Source organism: Oreochromis niloticus, linkage group LG17 (genome assembly GCF_001858045.2).
Source record: "Oreochromis niloticus isolate F11D_XX linkage group LG17, O_niloticus_UMD_NMBU, whole genome shotgun sequence".
In the NCBI taxonomy this organism is placed as follows: domain Eukaryota; kingdom Metazoa; phylum Chordata; class Actinopteri; order Cichliformes; family Cichlidae; genus Oreochromis; species Oreochromis niloticus.
In genome coordinates this window covers 15473098-15488547 of record NC_031981.2, presented here as the reverse complement: position 1 = coordinate 15488547, position 15450 = coordinate 15473098, and the positions used below count along the sequence as shown (strand labels likewise).

Here is a 15450-nt window from a genome sequence, read left to right as displayed (position 1 = left end):
TGTAAAGTCTGTTTCCTTGTGTGTGTTTGGTCAGTAATCCTGCTCTTATGCATGTCTCCTGTTGAAATCCCCAGTGAACAACAGCTGAAAAAAAGCTCCTCTGTTTCTCTTTACCTAGGGATCACAAGTTCCTTTCACTGGTACACTTACCCGCTTCACTCAAGCCGGTAACCTTTTTTGCGCACCTGTCAGCCTGCTGCTTCATCTTTTTTTAGGACTTCCTTGGCCATCTGCATACTCACCCTCCTTCAACTGCAAAAGAGAACCAAGAACTGAATGGAAACTATCTAACTAATATCAAACTATCAAGAGCAATTGGTCATACTCATCTGAACCTTAATCAATTCATGTTTTCCTCTCCTGCAGAAATCCCTGACCAACTGCAGTAGGACCTGATTTACATTAGTATGTTCCTGCCTTTGCTGAGTCCTGGGTGCAGTGCTTTTTGCAATGGATGATCTGAGTCCTGCTTTTTAGTCCTTGCTCCTGTTCATTATGAGAAATTGCAGCCAACAAGGTGTCAAAATAATTCAAATAAAAGCTAAAGACACAGTGTAATGTCTAAAAAAAGAACAATAATGCTTTATGAGCAGTTAAAGTTCGAGTATTATCATCAAGAACTCTGAACATACATCTGACTGAGAGAGAAGATAATATGGAGTTTTATCTTACGATGCATAAAATCTCTGTCTGTGTGTCTGTCGGGAGACAAGCAACCAAACTCGCCACACAGGTACATCTTAGGCCCCTGAACGTTTGTATCTATAGCAGATATCATGAGACCATGATATTGCCAAGCAGCCACCTAGCAACACGCTAAAATGACCCATTTTTAGCATTGTGCACCTGTGATACCTTATAAAAGTGTGCTATTTTAATTTTTTCACAGTAACTTTTAATTATATCCACAGGAGTTGAAGTATGCATGATATAATATAATGTCATGACATTGCCTGGCAGCCACCTGGCAACTAGCTTAAATTACCCATTTTTAGCAAACAACCATCACTGCTATTTTTGATTAAGTTTTCTCAGTGTGAATAACTAAATCAGTTTCCTAATTTGTGACCCAAACCAAAATCAGATCAAAATACAAAACATGTTTTCTCTTCTTTTCTTACCTCTTAGAAAGGGTCTAAAATACACAGTTTAGTCTTGTTCATGCAATATTACTTTTCATACTCTGCAGAGTACATTAACATCAGTCATTGTACTGAATATAATCCATTTACTGTAAATAAGCTTCAGACAGCCAAGTTTTCTTCACAAAGTTATACAGCTTGTTCACACTGTTTTCCCCAAACCCGTAATAACAACACGTGATGTGTGCATATGTGTGTACGGGAGCCTCTATATGGCTTTTTCCATATCACTGAAATCCCTTAGGCATTATATGTGTATGTTTTCATGTACAGTACGCATATGTGTGGTGGTGCATGTGTGCATTTCTGTGTGAAGGTTAATTAATTCCCAGGACAGGAACACTCAGAGTTTACCCGATTATAAATTTTATAATTGGGGTCTCCATGCTCTGTGCATGCAAAAACCTCAGCTGGGTGCCAAAGGTGGTGTTTCCATGAGCGTAGCGGTGGAGGCAGAAATAAACTGTTCAACAGATTAACAGTCCAGTCTTTCTTAATCACTTTTATTTTTACAACAGTGGATTAGTGTGCAAAATTTACAGCACAGATTGGCTGGCCCAATTAAAGAAAAAACAGAACAAAAAAGATAATTTCACGAGAAAGAAGGAAAAATAATGTATATGTCCAACTTAAAGTGTATAATCCTAAACTAAATCAAACTAATAAATAAACACCTGGGCTAAACCCTCTTTAACTAGGGCCCCTGGCAAGAAAGTCACTGTGATCTGCTTACAATCATCATCATCATCCCCTAACCCACAATCTTCAAGAGTCACTGCAACTTCCAACTATATAGTCAGTAGCCCCTCCCACTCCAAGAAACAATTAGATACCAATTAAGGCTTAAATACACTTGAAACAGTGCTCAATCTATCATTTAAATATAATCGTACTACATTAACAATGGGAGCATAAATATATTCAAAATATCTGTGCTCTTTAACTTTTTGGAATCAACACATCCATCAATATCAAACAACATTCCCCCTACTTCATACCACACTCGGAATGTTCCCTTCCTGGAATTTCATCCTAAAAGAGATCCAAAAACACCTGGACTGGTTTTTTCAGTTCGTGCGCTTAAACTGCGTGGAGGCTAGACGCAGTCAGGAGGAGAGGTGAGAAACAAATGAATCATATACAAATGTTAAAACCATCACTTGCAATCAAACTAGCTTCATGACTTTAGAACAATTGTGCCAGCAATCAGAAAAGAATCACCAGCCTATTACATTAGGCCTAACACTAAGAGACAGACAACCATGCAAGCTCACACCTGTGGGCAATTTAGATTCACCAATTAACCTAACCCCACTCTCTGTGTGTCTTTTGACTGTGGGAGGAAGCTGGATTACCTGACAACCATGCAGACATGTGCAGGACATGCAAACTCCACACAGAAAGGCTCCAGGTATGGCATCAAAGTTAGGACCTTCTTACTGTGAGGCAACAGTGCTAATCACCACACTTATGTCAGAAATATACACGCAAAATACCCAAATTAAAAATAACGTGTAGTATGTTTAAAGTACAATACTTTCCTTCTTTTTTTTTCTTGATTCTTTATATTCTCCACAGGTTTCTTTTCACATTTAATCCAGATCCCAAAGATATCATTTTAATATATAAAACTGATACTTTCCAACTGAAGTATTTACTAAGGAGATACTAAGTTATTTCTTTTTTCAATCTTTAAACTTTAGTTTAGTTGCTATTGATTCACTGAATGGAAAAGCCAGATGGTCCCTTGTGTGTATGGCTCCTGAGAAATATTAAGATGTGTTCCTTTTGTATTCTGCTCCATGTGAGACGAGCCTATGGGAGAAACAGTTGGGAGTGAGCAGTTGAAGCTTGTTTGGCCTCCAGTTGACAAAGCAGGGATCTTAGCAGGTCAGGTGGAAAACAGCAGGGAAGATAAGCTCTTGTCTCCTGGGATGGGTTTACCTGCAGAGAGGAGGACTAAAATCAAACCTACCCTGGGAATTTCACACTGTGATGCTCGAGATGTCTTGGGGCTTTTTACCTTGGAGAAAATTATGTACGCAATCAACTGCAGAAGACACAGTTGAGATAAACATAGAATCAAGGTTAGCAACCTGTAAAATTCAAAGCCAGGTAAGATGTGATTGCCATCTTCTAGAGGAAAATAAGAGCACATTCATCTGTGGGGTAACATTTACCAAGAAAGAGACATGAGTTCCATCTGCTGGCCAAAGATGGAGAAACGGGCAGAATCTAACACAAACGTATTGTATGCACACTGAGGTTTAACAACACTATTTAAATATCTAAATATACATTTGATTCAGTCTCTACCATAACCATCTATTAAAACTTGTATAAAACATACAACGCTCCTTTTAAGAGGTTGACACTTTAAAATCAAAGAAATGTATACAGTAAGATGCTGACAGCTTGCTTACAGCAAAAAGAAATGCTGTTCTGTGCTGAGTAAAATTTAAGCTCCAAAGTATAATCCTATGAGTTATTTGGTTAAAACTGAGCAGCTATTATTTTGGTGTTCCTACTGTAATCTCAATAAATGGGTAATTGCTGTAAAATATAACCAAATAGCATGTCTTATGTAACCTGAATTCTTGTCTTTTATGAACTATGACAAGACTTAGGTGTTAACCATCATGCCCTATTCAAACTACACCTTCCCACTGTTATTGGTCACACAGTCACTGGAAACCATAACACATTCTCATAAAATCATACAAAATGCAAAATAATTGACTATAGCAATCAAACCTTTTAAATAATTGAATTGAGTGGGGAAAAAATCATTCCTATGAGTCTTAGTATCACCAAAGAAAAAATAGTTATACTGTAAAAATTGATTTCCTTACAGTGTTCAGACATATTAATAAAGAACTATACATTACTGCATGCACATTTTTTACACATAAATTGTTGTTTGAAAAAAAAGTTTTGATTATGCTGAACATTTTACAAATAATATACTAGAAATGTTTCTCAGTCTGACCGCATTTTGACTGCATCCATCTTTGCATTATCTGAGTGAGAGGAGTTCTGAGTGCAGATGCAGTCATTCGCTCGTCATAAATCTTGACAGAAAGAACTCGATGTGTGCTGTGTGTGGAGGAATGTTAACAAGCAGAGCTCCTGCTGATAAAGTGAAGCTGACATCCATGCAGTGGCCACTCAAGTGAAAGTAAGGAATATTAATAAAGCGGCCTCTGTCATTTTTTTTGTTTTTCTGTTGTCTCATATCATTTTTAGTTTTTTCTTAAGACGTGTACGTGCACTGTGTAAAATAGCTTGACAGGACACCATGAGATTTTAGTCTGTGTAGATTTTGTTGAAAGTATAGCCCTCCTGCAGTCTACGCAGCTGCCTCCACAGCACCCTGACCTGTCTCCTTCTGAGCCCACAGGGCCTCTTCCAAGCTGTACACACATCCATCCGCACATCCACAGTGTACAATGCAGAAAAGTGTTGAGCCTTTAAACTGCTGTTAATTATTGCTTAAGTTTGGAAGACTGCTGGCTTTGTTCCCAGCTCAGACTGGGCGGGTGGGGTAAGAGCCAATGAGTGGTGAAAAAACAGACAGGATTGGGGGTGGGGGTAAGGGGGTGGGGGTAAGGGGGTGTTGTTGCAGCCTGTGCTGTTTCTTCCTGCCACAGTGTCCAGCACATTCGCCCTGTGACCTACAGCCACAGAGAGAAATGGAGGGGACCAGGATAAAGAAAGAGGGAAATGACGAGAAGGATAAGAGAGATGATGAAGTGGTGTGCCTTCGGAGGCAGATCGGACTGCTGCCTGCCGTGTCCTTCATCATTGGGACTGTGGTGGGCAGTGGGATCTTCATTGCACCGAAAGGAGTCCTGATGAACAGTGGCAGCGTGGGGTTGTCTCTGCTGGTGTGGGTGCTGTGTGGCGTCCTTTCTCTCTTTGGTAAGATGAATGATATTTCAGCTGATGTCTCCTTTTGTTTTACCTTTTTCCTGCTACTGTGTTGTGCACTTAAGTGTTTTATGAGTAAAAGCTAGATTTATGTTGGTGTCATGATTGCACAAGTGGACAGCCCAGTTCAATCCTGGAAAGAGACACAAATCCATTTGGGGTTGTATCAGGAATGGCATGAGGTGCATGAAAAACCTGCCAAATCAAACATGTGGAGCTACCTGCAGCACTGTTGTAAATAAGGGGAGGCTGAAAGTAGCTTTTAAAACTACTTAAAAGACATTCTAAAAATGTTGCCATTTAGTATTAAGTAAAAGTCATACTCTTATTTTTCTAAAACTGCTCTGCCTCTGGCCTATTAGGAGCCCTGTGTTATGCAGAACTGGGCACCACTTTTACAAAATCAGGGGGTCACTACACATACCTGCTGGAGACTTTGGGGCCTCTGCCTGCCTTCCTACGACTCTGGGTTGAGTTTTTATTCATCAGGTATGGTTTTTACTGGTTCTAAAGGAATTAAACTGCCTCAAACATAATACTCACAAAGATATTGTCCACCTCTAGACCAGCTGTTGCGTCTTATGTCTCCCTTGCCTTTGGTCGTTATGTGGTGGAGCCATTCTTCACACCCTGTGCTGCTCCCACAGTGCTCATCAGACTCGTCGGTATCCTTGGAGTGAGTGAGTGCTTTTATAACTCATCTGTGTCTGGAGCACTTTGTTTGTAGAACAACACTTTAACCAGTTCTTTGTCTTTGTGTTGCTTCAGCGTTTGTCGTAGCCGTCAATTGCTGGAGTGTGAACATGGCCTCTCGCACTCAGGTCACCTTGACTTTCATTAAGATGTTTGCCCTGGTCCTCATCATCGTCCCCGGTGTCATTGCACTGGCCAAAGGTGAGAACACCTAATTGTTAAACCTAAGACGGAGTTGACATTCAGCTCATTTATTCTCTCTGTCTTTGCAGGGAGGACAGAAAATTTTCAGAATGGTTTCGAGGTTGACTTGTTAACACTGGATAAGTTGCCACTGGCCTTCTATAGTGGCCTCTATGCCTATGGTGGATGGTAAGCGTACGGTGGTTTGAGCATCAGTGCAAATCCAATGTATTTTACTGTGTATCACACAGTATATTCCCCCAGTAATGGTGAAAAGAACCATAAATTACATGACAATGTATGTACTAACAAAGTCTTGGCTTTCTCTTTTCCTCTAGGTTTTATTTGAACTTTATCACAGAAGAAGTCATAAACCCTAATAGGTATTTTTGCATGAAACATCTGCTATAAAGTCTGTCGTTTTTTTGAAAACCAAGTTGCCTCCTGCTGTTATATCTCTCTGTGTGTATCCCGCTTTGTCAGAAACATGCCACTGGCAATAATCTTGTCCATTGTGGCAGTGACAGTCTTTTATGTGCTTATTAATGTGGCCTACTACACCATGATGACTCCCGCTGAGGTGCTTCTGTCAGATGCTGTGGCTGTGGTCAGTTCCATTTCTTGCTTTATGTATCATTAAAAAAGGAAAAACTAGAGTAAATGTGTTATGCCACTGTTGGTCTGATCTGCTGTTTGTGCCTCTGCAGACATTTGCCAACCGTGCTTTTCAGGGGTTGGCTCCTGTGATCCCCATTCTTGTTGCCATATCTTGCCTTGGAGCACTTAACGGTGGCTTCTTTGGGGCACCTAGGTAATCTGAGGACCATAAAGGTTTATTATTATCATTTTTTTGTGTGTGTGCCTGAATTCTAATGAGAGCTCTGTGTTGCAGGATGCTGTTTGTGGGAGCCAGGGAAGGCCACTGGCCAGCCATCTTTTCCATGATTCACATCCGCAGACACACACCTTTACCTGCTGTGTTGTTACTGGTAAACTACTTTTAAAACAGATGAAGTAATCTAAACAAATAAATAGATGACTTATTCTATTTATTATGTTGCATTATTAAAATTGAGAATACGCAGTAAAACAATTATAACATTTTATTTGTATCAAGTTTATCCATGTTATATGAATAATAACAATAGGATCCAGGCACAGGATACAGAGGCTGGTTGAAAATGGGAAACAGGGGAAACACAAAGCCTTAATCTAGATCTAAAGGAATGAGGGGTTGGCACAGGGTCTGACAAAGGGATATAATGTGATACTCTCAAAATAGTAGGTTTATAACTATCTTGCCTGTGTCCCTGTGTCCCTTTAGTACCCCTTGGTAGTTTTCATGTTAGTCACTGGAGAGATTTACCAGCTCCTCAACTTTGCCTCCTTTTCACGCTGGTTCTTCATCGCCTTGGCAACCTTGGGGATGCTCATACATCGATATCGTTTTCCTCTCCACCCAAGACCTTTTAAGGTTAGCATACTGAACTAAAAAAAAAAACTCCCTTTATCTTACTGCTGCACCCTATGCTGAACAACTTGTTTTATTTGTTGTAATGTCAAGGTGCCCTTGGTCATTGGAATCACCTTCACAGTGGTCTCCTTCTTCATCGTGGGTCTGTCTCTTTACTCTGACCCCTGGAACACAGGACAAAGTTGTGCTCTAACACTGACTGGTGTCCCAGTTTACTATATGACTGTCTACCGCTTTCGTTTGCCCCGTAGATGCAGGCGCATATTTGGTAAGTTGTACCAATATTCTTCTTCAGAATGTATTAACATGATAGTTTTCATCATGGGACTGAATTGAGTGGCTCTACTTTTAATATTAAACATTGGCATCTTTGGTACAGCGTCAAATTATCATATACGCCTGCTTGTTTTTGTTAAGAAGGAAGAGGAGTGAAATCGAGAAATTCAGTTGCTTGTAGTGAACAAACTAGATAATTCTGACTTTCCTCAATTCTCCCAGACTACTGCAGCAAACAGCTACAGATCCTTCTAGAAGTGGCTCAACAGGAAGTCCAGACTTACTGAAGACCCAAAAGGCATCCTGCATTCTACTTACAGACTACACGGATGCTACCTTGACAAAACACTAAGAAGACATTTTTAACAATTTAAACTAATGTTTCATTTTGTACTACTTTTATATAAAGAGCCACGTGCTTAGAAAAAATAACTGCACCAATTATGCAGGTATGTAGTGTTTGTGCCAGAGATCTTACAAAAACAAGTACTTAAAGTTTCAAAGATGTGCTCAAAATATTCATTTTGAAAAGTTAGTTAAAATGACATTTTTGAACAGACAACTTATGACAGTTTAAACTTTTATTGAAATATAAACAGAAATAAGCAGTCTTGCTACAGTTTTTCAAATAAAATACACTATGTGCAAAAGGGTTCATTGCTGTATTGAAGAATATTTCAGGGTGTAGAAATTGCACCTTGTCCCTACACATGAATTAAATTTGATCTGAGCAAGACAACAGATCAAAGTTTGCTTATAGCCAAAAACATGACTAAAAATCCTGATGTTATATGATGCACCAACACATTGATTGTTGTCTTGGAAACACCAAGTTTAGTCAACAGAGGAAAGTACAAGGTCTGAAAACTGCTAGAAACCACAACATTTCACTCCTGCATACACAAGGAGAATTACTGTGAGAATTTATGAAGTCATGTGATAAAGACAGTTCTACAGTTAGATAAAGAAACAGTCCTATTCCTGTTAGTGCTATTTGTCAAGGCCTATTACTAGCAATCCTCCATCACAATCTATTACTCTAAGTCAGCTCTAAGACGCTGACTCAAACTGCAGTGAAGCATCTTGCTGGCTGATCAGAAAATATCACATATTTTAAAATTTGTGCAGAAGCTAATTTATATATTAAAATGTGCAAATCAACATACATATACACTTACATATTTCTCTTCTTATGCATGTCCTTCAAGAAGACAAAAAAGGTAAAACATAAAACACAAAGAGGCCCAAATATGTGAAGAAATTCAAAGAAAAAGAAGTGACACCGAGGCAATTATTGATTGATCCAATGAATGAAAAACTCAGAGAAGGTAAAAACATCAAACAGTAATTGAAACTGGAACATCCCTGCAATCTAATTATCAATGTTCCATTTTCCCCCTTATGTGGTAGCCAGAACCCTCCAGCAGCAAAGCAGATGTAAAAGAAGCTTGAAGCTAAAAGCTCCTAAACTACCGCAAAAAGGAAGTCCGAATAAGTCTCAAATAAGAAATTTAAAAGATATGCTTCTGAATATTTGACAACCAGAGTAAATTAGAACATTCTAGAGCACTAGAAATTTCTTCCTACGCCAACAGCCTCACTTTCTATTAAGAGAAATCCTCTTCAATAAGGAAAAGTCGGATGGTTTAAATAGTGTCAGATCTAGATTTGTTTCTGCTTTGGTGTGGGCCTAATCACGTAGTGTTTACACAAAGAAAAAAAAAGGAAAAAGAAACAGGTGAAACTGCTTAGCCACAGAATGTGTTTCGGCCCTCTGGCTATTTCAACTGAGGGATTAAGTCAGACCAGCTGATGTTCGCCATACTAAGGTCGTCATCATCAAGACCGGAAAAGCTAATATCCAACAATATCTTGCTCAGGCTGTCGTTCATGGTATCCAAAACCAGGCCCTCTGTGATTGAGCGATTGGCTGCTGTGGAACCGCCTCCCTGCAGGAGCTCTCTGCAGCAGCTATTTTTGAGGCATTCGGTGGGCGACTCTGCTGGTCCGGTCACTCTGGAGGGAGCGGATGTGAGCAGCTCTCTTGGGGAGTTAAACAGAGGCAAGTCTTTAAAGGGAGTGCTGCTGAAGCTGAAGGTGGTGTTGTCATGTTGTGGAGTAACTGTAGGACCACCCGGTGCACAAATAGGGCTCAAGTGCAGAATATTTTGGCTTCCTTTGGCCACCGGGGTCACTTTAAAAGACGCAACATAAGAAGGCGGCTTGCTGGGGGTGGATGAGGTCAAATGGCTGCTACTTTTTATCGGGGTTTTGAATGAGAACTCCCTATCTGGGCTTTCCTGCTCGTGCTTGTCTTCATCCAGCTCAATATGTAGACTGTCCTGGAATGTCGAAGCATCGGAGGCTACGCCAGAGTCAAAGAAATTACTTTCGTGGCAGAGGAGAACAGGCTCTTCATTCACAGAGTGAACAAAACACTGTTTGCGCCGTGAGCTGCTGGCTTGTCTCTTTGGAGGAGCTTTGGGGGTCTCGCATTTAATTGGAACACATACCAGCTCCTCCTTCACTTCTACCTTAAAGTCCGTATTCTTCTGAGGAGATATCATCACAGCTGGGGAATCACTTTGTGTCACCTATCAGACATGCAAACATTCCCATTAGAATCTTAGCGGTATGGGTGAAGTTCATACTCATCTCTATGCACATAATGTTGTCAAGGTAAACTCTAGGGAGTTCCAAGAAATACTTGTTTTGAAAGGCAGTTTGCAACTTGTATAGCTTACGAAGTAAAACAACAACACGTTTTTCATCCATTTGCTTCCGCTTATCCTTTTCAGGGTCGCTGGAGCCTATCCCAGCTGTCTTAGGGCAAGAGGCATGGTACACCCTGGACAGGTAGCCAGTCTGTCACAGAGCTAACACATAGACAAAGACAACCATTCGCGCTCACATTCACACCTATGGGCAATTTAATGTTTCCAATTAACCTATCCCCAGTAACTGCATGTCTTTGGACTGTGGAAGGAAGCCGGAGTACCTGGGGAGAACCCACGCAAACACGGGGAGAAAGACCCTGGCCTGATGGTGGAATTGAACTCAGGGCCTTCTTGCTGTGAGGCAACAGTGCTAACCACCATGCCACCGTGCTGAAATAAAAAGCTGAAATATATGAGAAATTCCTTACCTTCGGTGCTATGCGGACTCTCTTTGCTCCTCGTGAATTGTTCCCCTTCTGCTGGGAGAAGGGTGGAGGAAAAGGAGTAGAAGTGGATGGCAGATAAACAGGAGTGACAGGGAGCTGTATGGGCACCAAGTAGGAATCGGTTCGAGGCAGAAGAGGTTTCATCTTTCTCTCTGAACACAGAAAACACAACAACATAACACTGCACTACACATTTCCAAACTAAACAGAAATTTCTATTTGTTTGCCAACCTCTGACTTTTCTCAAGTACCAAATTTATAAAACAACTCATACATTTCTCTTAACTCACCAGAGCTAGTTGGTGTTTTTCTTGCATCTGGAAGTGTCCTCTTTTGGTGCTGTGAAAAGTAAGATGAGACATAAATTATATCAGTTAGGAGCCTTACTGTGCTGTCACCTAACAATACTTGTAACTTGGCGTTCTGTCCAAAATTTGGCCCTTGATAACTGACCCTACACCTTTTCCCTTATGAGAGGAATAAAAACTTTATGATTGTATGGATACCAGACATTAGAAGAAACAAGTGCACTTAAAGCACATCAGTCTATCAGACTGACTTCAGCCTTTCTGCTTCCCTGCTGTTCTCTTGTCTCCTCCTGCAATAAGAACAGGTGTAGCTACAATCTGTGGGTCTGAAAGTCTGGTGATGACAAATGGATTCATGAACGTTCTGATTTTTCTGAGAGTGTGATTTGAAGATGGCTCCTGAAGAACTAAAAGAAAAGAAAAAACAAGAAAGGGGTAAATTAGTCTTACTTATGTAGCCAGTAAAAGCATTGGCACAGGAACAGTGGCAGTCATTGGATCACAGCCCGGCTACAGAGAGAGATGTGAAGTGAGATTAGGGGGAAAAAACAAAATAAAAAACAACATGAGGAATCTCAAAACACTCTCAAGGTGTCAGCCATAAAAAACAAACAATTGAAAAACAAGGATTCAAGCAAAATCATTATATAAACACAAGGTGACACAAAAAGCATTTAACAAGCATTCTTGCAACAAAACATTAAGGCCAAGTAACACAAATGTTCTCAGATATCACCGATGTAAAAGCAATGAGTCAGCTGCACTCACCTTGTACACATGATCAAGTGTGAGGTATCGATTGGCTTCAGGTCGGATAGTCCAGAAAGACAGTTTACCATCTGGCGACGTTTCACGAATGAACAAGTCATGCAGAGAGAGGTTATGGCGGATGGAATTCTGCAATTATAAATGAAAAGAAAAAGTATTTGAAAACTGTTGCTTGCTGCAGAGCCGGACACATATCACACTTTCAGCAGCTCTGAAGTACCTTCCAGCTTAATTTGCCCACATCTCTATAGTAAGGGAAATTGTCTTCAATCCACAAGTAAATCTCGTTTAGGGTCATCCTCCTGTTCTTTCTGCTATTGATAGCAAACTGGATCATGGCCATGTAGGAGTATGGTGGCCTCTCTGAAATGGGTTGCTGAGGAGCGTCTGCACTGGTATGTGTATTGTGTGCCTATATGACAAAAAACAAACAAACAAACAATAGTCAATAAATCTGACAGTGTAACTATTTTCTGCAATCAGACGACTATTGCTGTCATTATAAATCCCAGGTCATGACCAATTGGTTAAGAAAGGGTGTTTAGGGAACATACAGCATGTCTGGGGTCAGTGTTGCCTTCAGACAAGTTTGTGTTGGCACATAAAGGGCACAGAAAAAAAAGCAGGTGACAAGAAAAAGCACCGAACCTGAAAAGTCTGTAAAGGGTTTTGGTTCTCCTTGCTGCTGAGCTGCTTTGTAGAATTTGGCTCCAAGTCACATGTGCTCATCTTACCAAGGCTGTCATCTAAAGGACCGTAATTGACATCCTTATTCACTAGTATCAGACAGAGAGAAAAACAAGCACTAAATTCCACACTTATACTTTAAGTATTATCCTAAACATTAAAAAAAAAAAACTTTTTCCTACATGGTTTAATTTCAGTTAGAAGTTTGTCACCTGGAAAACTGTGTGTAGTTTCAGCTTTAACTTTATGTCCATCTGTACTCCTTGTAGCAGCCCCTTCAGCAGCAGACTGAGAATCAGGTCCATAGTCCCACTTCTTGTCACTTCCACTTCCACTCAGAAGAATGAACTTGTTTGGGCCCTGGGCACCACATTCCTTGCCTTTAGCTGTGAGGGCCCCAATAACACTTTGAAGATCTGCTGTTTCGGGAAAGTATACCAACCGAGTATCAGACTTGGATGGATGGTCCATGATGCGGATACCACCAGGAAAGCACTGACCGGCAGCTGGTTTTGACAGTTCTTTGGAGCCTGATTCTCCAGGCTGTGAATCAGTCGCATTTTGATGAAAAGGCAGTTTTCTTCTTTTGAGAATCAGGGGTCTCGTCGGGCTCCGTCTCATGGTCAGATCATTAAAATGTGCCAAGTTGTTCAGAGGTATTCTGCACAAAAAATACAAACGAGCCTGAACAACAAGATTAACTGTTACAACAAGAGTAAACAGTAACGGTAACGTTTAGCTGGGAGATGGAAATTATCAAGTCAGTGCTCAAGTCACTTACTGGCGTTAGCCATCAAGTCTGTTCACAGCAAATCAGTTTAGATCAACTCGGAAAAAAACCCGATTTAACTCAAATACTAATCATAATAAAATCGTACACTAAACGGGTTAAATGTTATCTCGATAAAACCAAGGTCCGCACCTTCTTTGTGTCTTTTTTATATCTTGAACTCCTCACTTAAGCGGCTAAATTTCTTCAGTTAACGATGTTTCCGGACGATTTCCAGCTTCTCGAACAACAGACGTTAGCTAATGTTTTTAACCCTCTGGGTTTGTTCAAAATCACTATCCTTTCAGCTTGTTCGTGGCCAAAAGTGGTGTTGCTATTTTTACTGCATAAAGTTTTTAACTAACATCAGTTCTTTTCATAAATATAAAATAGTCATTCCTTTTTTAAAATTTTAACCTTTAAGAAAACAGTTTGTACAATGTACTTGTTGGAAGACAACCTCAAAACTCACCATTTTATTTATTCGCATTGCTACTGGATTTTCCTGTATTATTAATGGTAGAGTCTGGGACATGTAATCGATTAACAGCAACATCGATTATTATGAATTGTTATTTTTGTGCAGGGAAAGCAAAATAGATAAAACTCCCACTCAGCTTGTTCTTGGCCAAAATGGCCACCTTTTGTTTATGTTTATAAAATACTATCAAATATATATATATAAATATTTTTTCCACCCTGGCCGACTTGATTTTTTAAATTAGCATCGGTTCTGGTCATGAAAACCAAAACTTCATTCAAATTCAGAATTTCAACCCTTTCATTACCAGTTAGATCACATAATTGTAATGATCTACAAAGAGATAAAATAACAAAATGACTATTTTTTCCCCAAATAATACATACAATCTGATTTATTTTTCCCCATGATTGCAGTTAGATGTATAACAGTAATTAACAGTATCAATGATTATATAGGCATCATTACTTTTTTTGCACAGAAAACCAGAAAAACTCCCACTCAGCATGTTCATGGCCAAAAGTGGCCACCTCCTGTTTACATTCAGAAAATGCTATAAAAGGAATATATGTTAAAACAATTTCCACTTGATTTTTCAAACTGGCATCAGTCCTTGTCATGAAAACCAAAAGTTTATTCAGATTTTTCTTTTTACCAGTGGCTGAGGTCACCAGCATGCCCCAGCTCTTCCAGGATCACTCTTCATTTGTAGGTTTTACTCTCCCCCAACTTCTGTGAAGTGGTTTCCAAGGGACAAAGGCATCCAGGAGACTGTAGAAAAAAGCCAACACCCAGCAGCTACTTTTCCTTCAACAACTCAGGGTGCCAACATCCTGTCGAGGTCATCCACACTCTATTTGTGCCTATTGCAGTCCAGGATTGCTTCTTGCTTCCAGGCTTCCTCTATTCCCCATCACTGACTGCTGGTTCCCTGTGTGTTGTTGTCAAAATAAGCCCATTCCTCCGTTGCTTTGGGATGTGGGATATCAGCGTGGTAGTTTTGGCAAAGGCAAAGACAGACAACAAAATCTTCCTCTGTTGCAACTGGACAAGCTGGGGAGGTAGCTCTGTGTTGTTTCCCCTGATTGTGCCAACAAGAGCCAGTTTTCATCTGAGGAGTTTCTCTGCCAAGGTGAACGAAGTAAAGATGTTGTCATTGTGTCCTTGGAGCTCCTCCGTCAGTTGGAAACTCTTTCCCTTTTTAACTTCCTGGGAAATTCCAGTGTTGTCATCCAACATGTTGCTTTATTCTGGTGTAGGCTCACATCTCCACTTCATCTATACCCCTCCAATCCTCACCCTTTCGCATCTTGTGCAGGTTTGTATGGGTGCACAGCAGCTAAAAGATCTCCTTTGTTATAAAAAAAAAAAGGTCAAAGGTAGATCTTAGGCTGCTTATGCAGAGAACTGCATATAGGATGGGTCCTGGATTGTACAGCAGTCTCTCTTTAGTAGTGGGACCCACATGGTTTTTCCTTCACAAGGCATCCACTCAGTCGCCAGCAAAAAATGATTTCGAAGGTGTTAGGCTTACTTGTAGCAGTAGCACTGACTGCACCTGCATAAACTCCAGGAC

At 40.3% G+C, this 15450-nt stretch overlaps 2 protein-coding genes across 18 annotated transcripts; one reads left to right on the top strand and one right to left on the bottom strand.

Moving 5' to 3' along the window:
* Positions 1 to 2135: 2135 nt before the first annotated feature.
* si:ch73-352p4.8 (cystine/glutamate transporter) lies at positions 2136 to 8351 on the top strand. 13 transcript variants are annotated; one of them, XM_019346888.2, is made up of 14 exons: positions 2136 to 2260; positions 2475 to 2553; positions 4823 to 5063; positions 5435 to 5561; positions 5637 to 5752; positions 5841 to 5966; positions 6038 to 6137; positions 6287 to 6331; positions 6432 to 6555; positions 6656 to 6759; positions 6841 to 6937; positions 7273 to 7422; positions 7513 to 7690; positions 7921 to 8106. In XM_019346888.2, exons 1-14 carry the CDS (start codon positions 2151 to 2153, stop codon positions 7983 to 7985), a joined length of 1662 nt encoding a protein of 553 aa, XP_019202433.1. In that variant the 5' UTR covers positions 2136 to 2150; the 3' UTR covers positions 7986 to 8106. The 13 variants fall into 13 exon arrangements, with proteins under 13 accessions (XP_019202433.1, XP_005456697.1, XP_005456698.1 ...); XM_005456640.4 differs by having other exon boundaries at positions 4793 to 5063; XM_005456641.3 differs by having other exon boundaries at positions 2145 to 2260; positions 2489 to 2553; positions 4793 to 5063; positions 7921 to 8351.
* LOC106098741 (forkhead box protein M1) lies at positions 8058 to 14020 on the bottom strand. 5 transcript variants are annotated; one of them, XM_019346887.2, is made up of 9 exons: positions 13406 to 13547; positions 13125 to 13285; positions 12837 to 13010; positions 12586 to 12713; positions 12158 to 12349; positions 11938 to 12066; positions 11152 to 11200; positions 10844 to 11013; positions 8058 to 10292 (listed from the first exon to the last, which is right to left on the bottom strand). In XM_019346887.2, the coding sequence occupies exons 2-9, from the start codon at positions 13243 to 13245 to the stop codon at positions 9477 to 9479; spliced, it is 1779 nt and encodes a 592-aa protein (XP_019202432.1). In that variant the 5' UTR covers positions 13246 to 13285; positions 13406 to 13547; the 3' UTR covers positions 8058 to 9476. The 5 variants fall into 5 exon arrangements, with proteins under 5 accessions (XP_019202432.1, XP_019202429.1, XP_019202428.1 ...); XM_019346884.2 differs by lacking the exon at positions 13406 to 13547 and adding an exon at positions 13866 to 14020 and having other exon boundaries at positions 12837 to 13285; XM_019346883.2 differs by having other exon boundaries at positions 12837 to 13285; positions 13547 to 13707.
* Positions 14021 to 15450: the final 1430 nt, after the last annotated feature.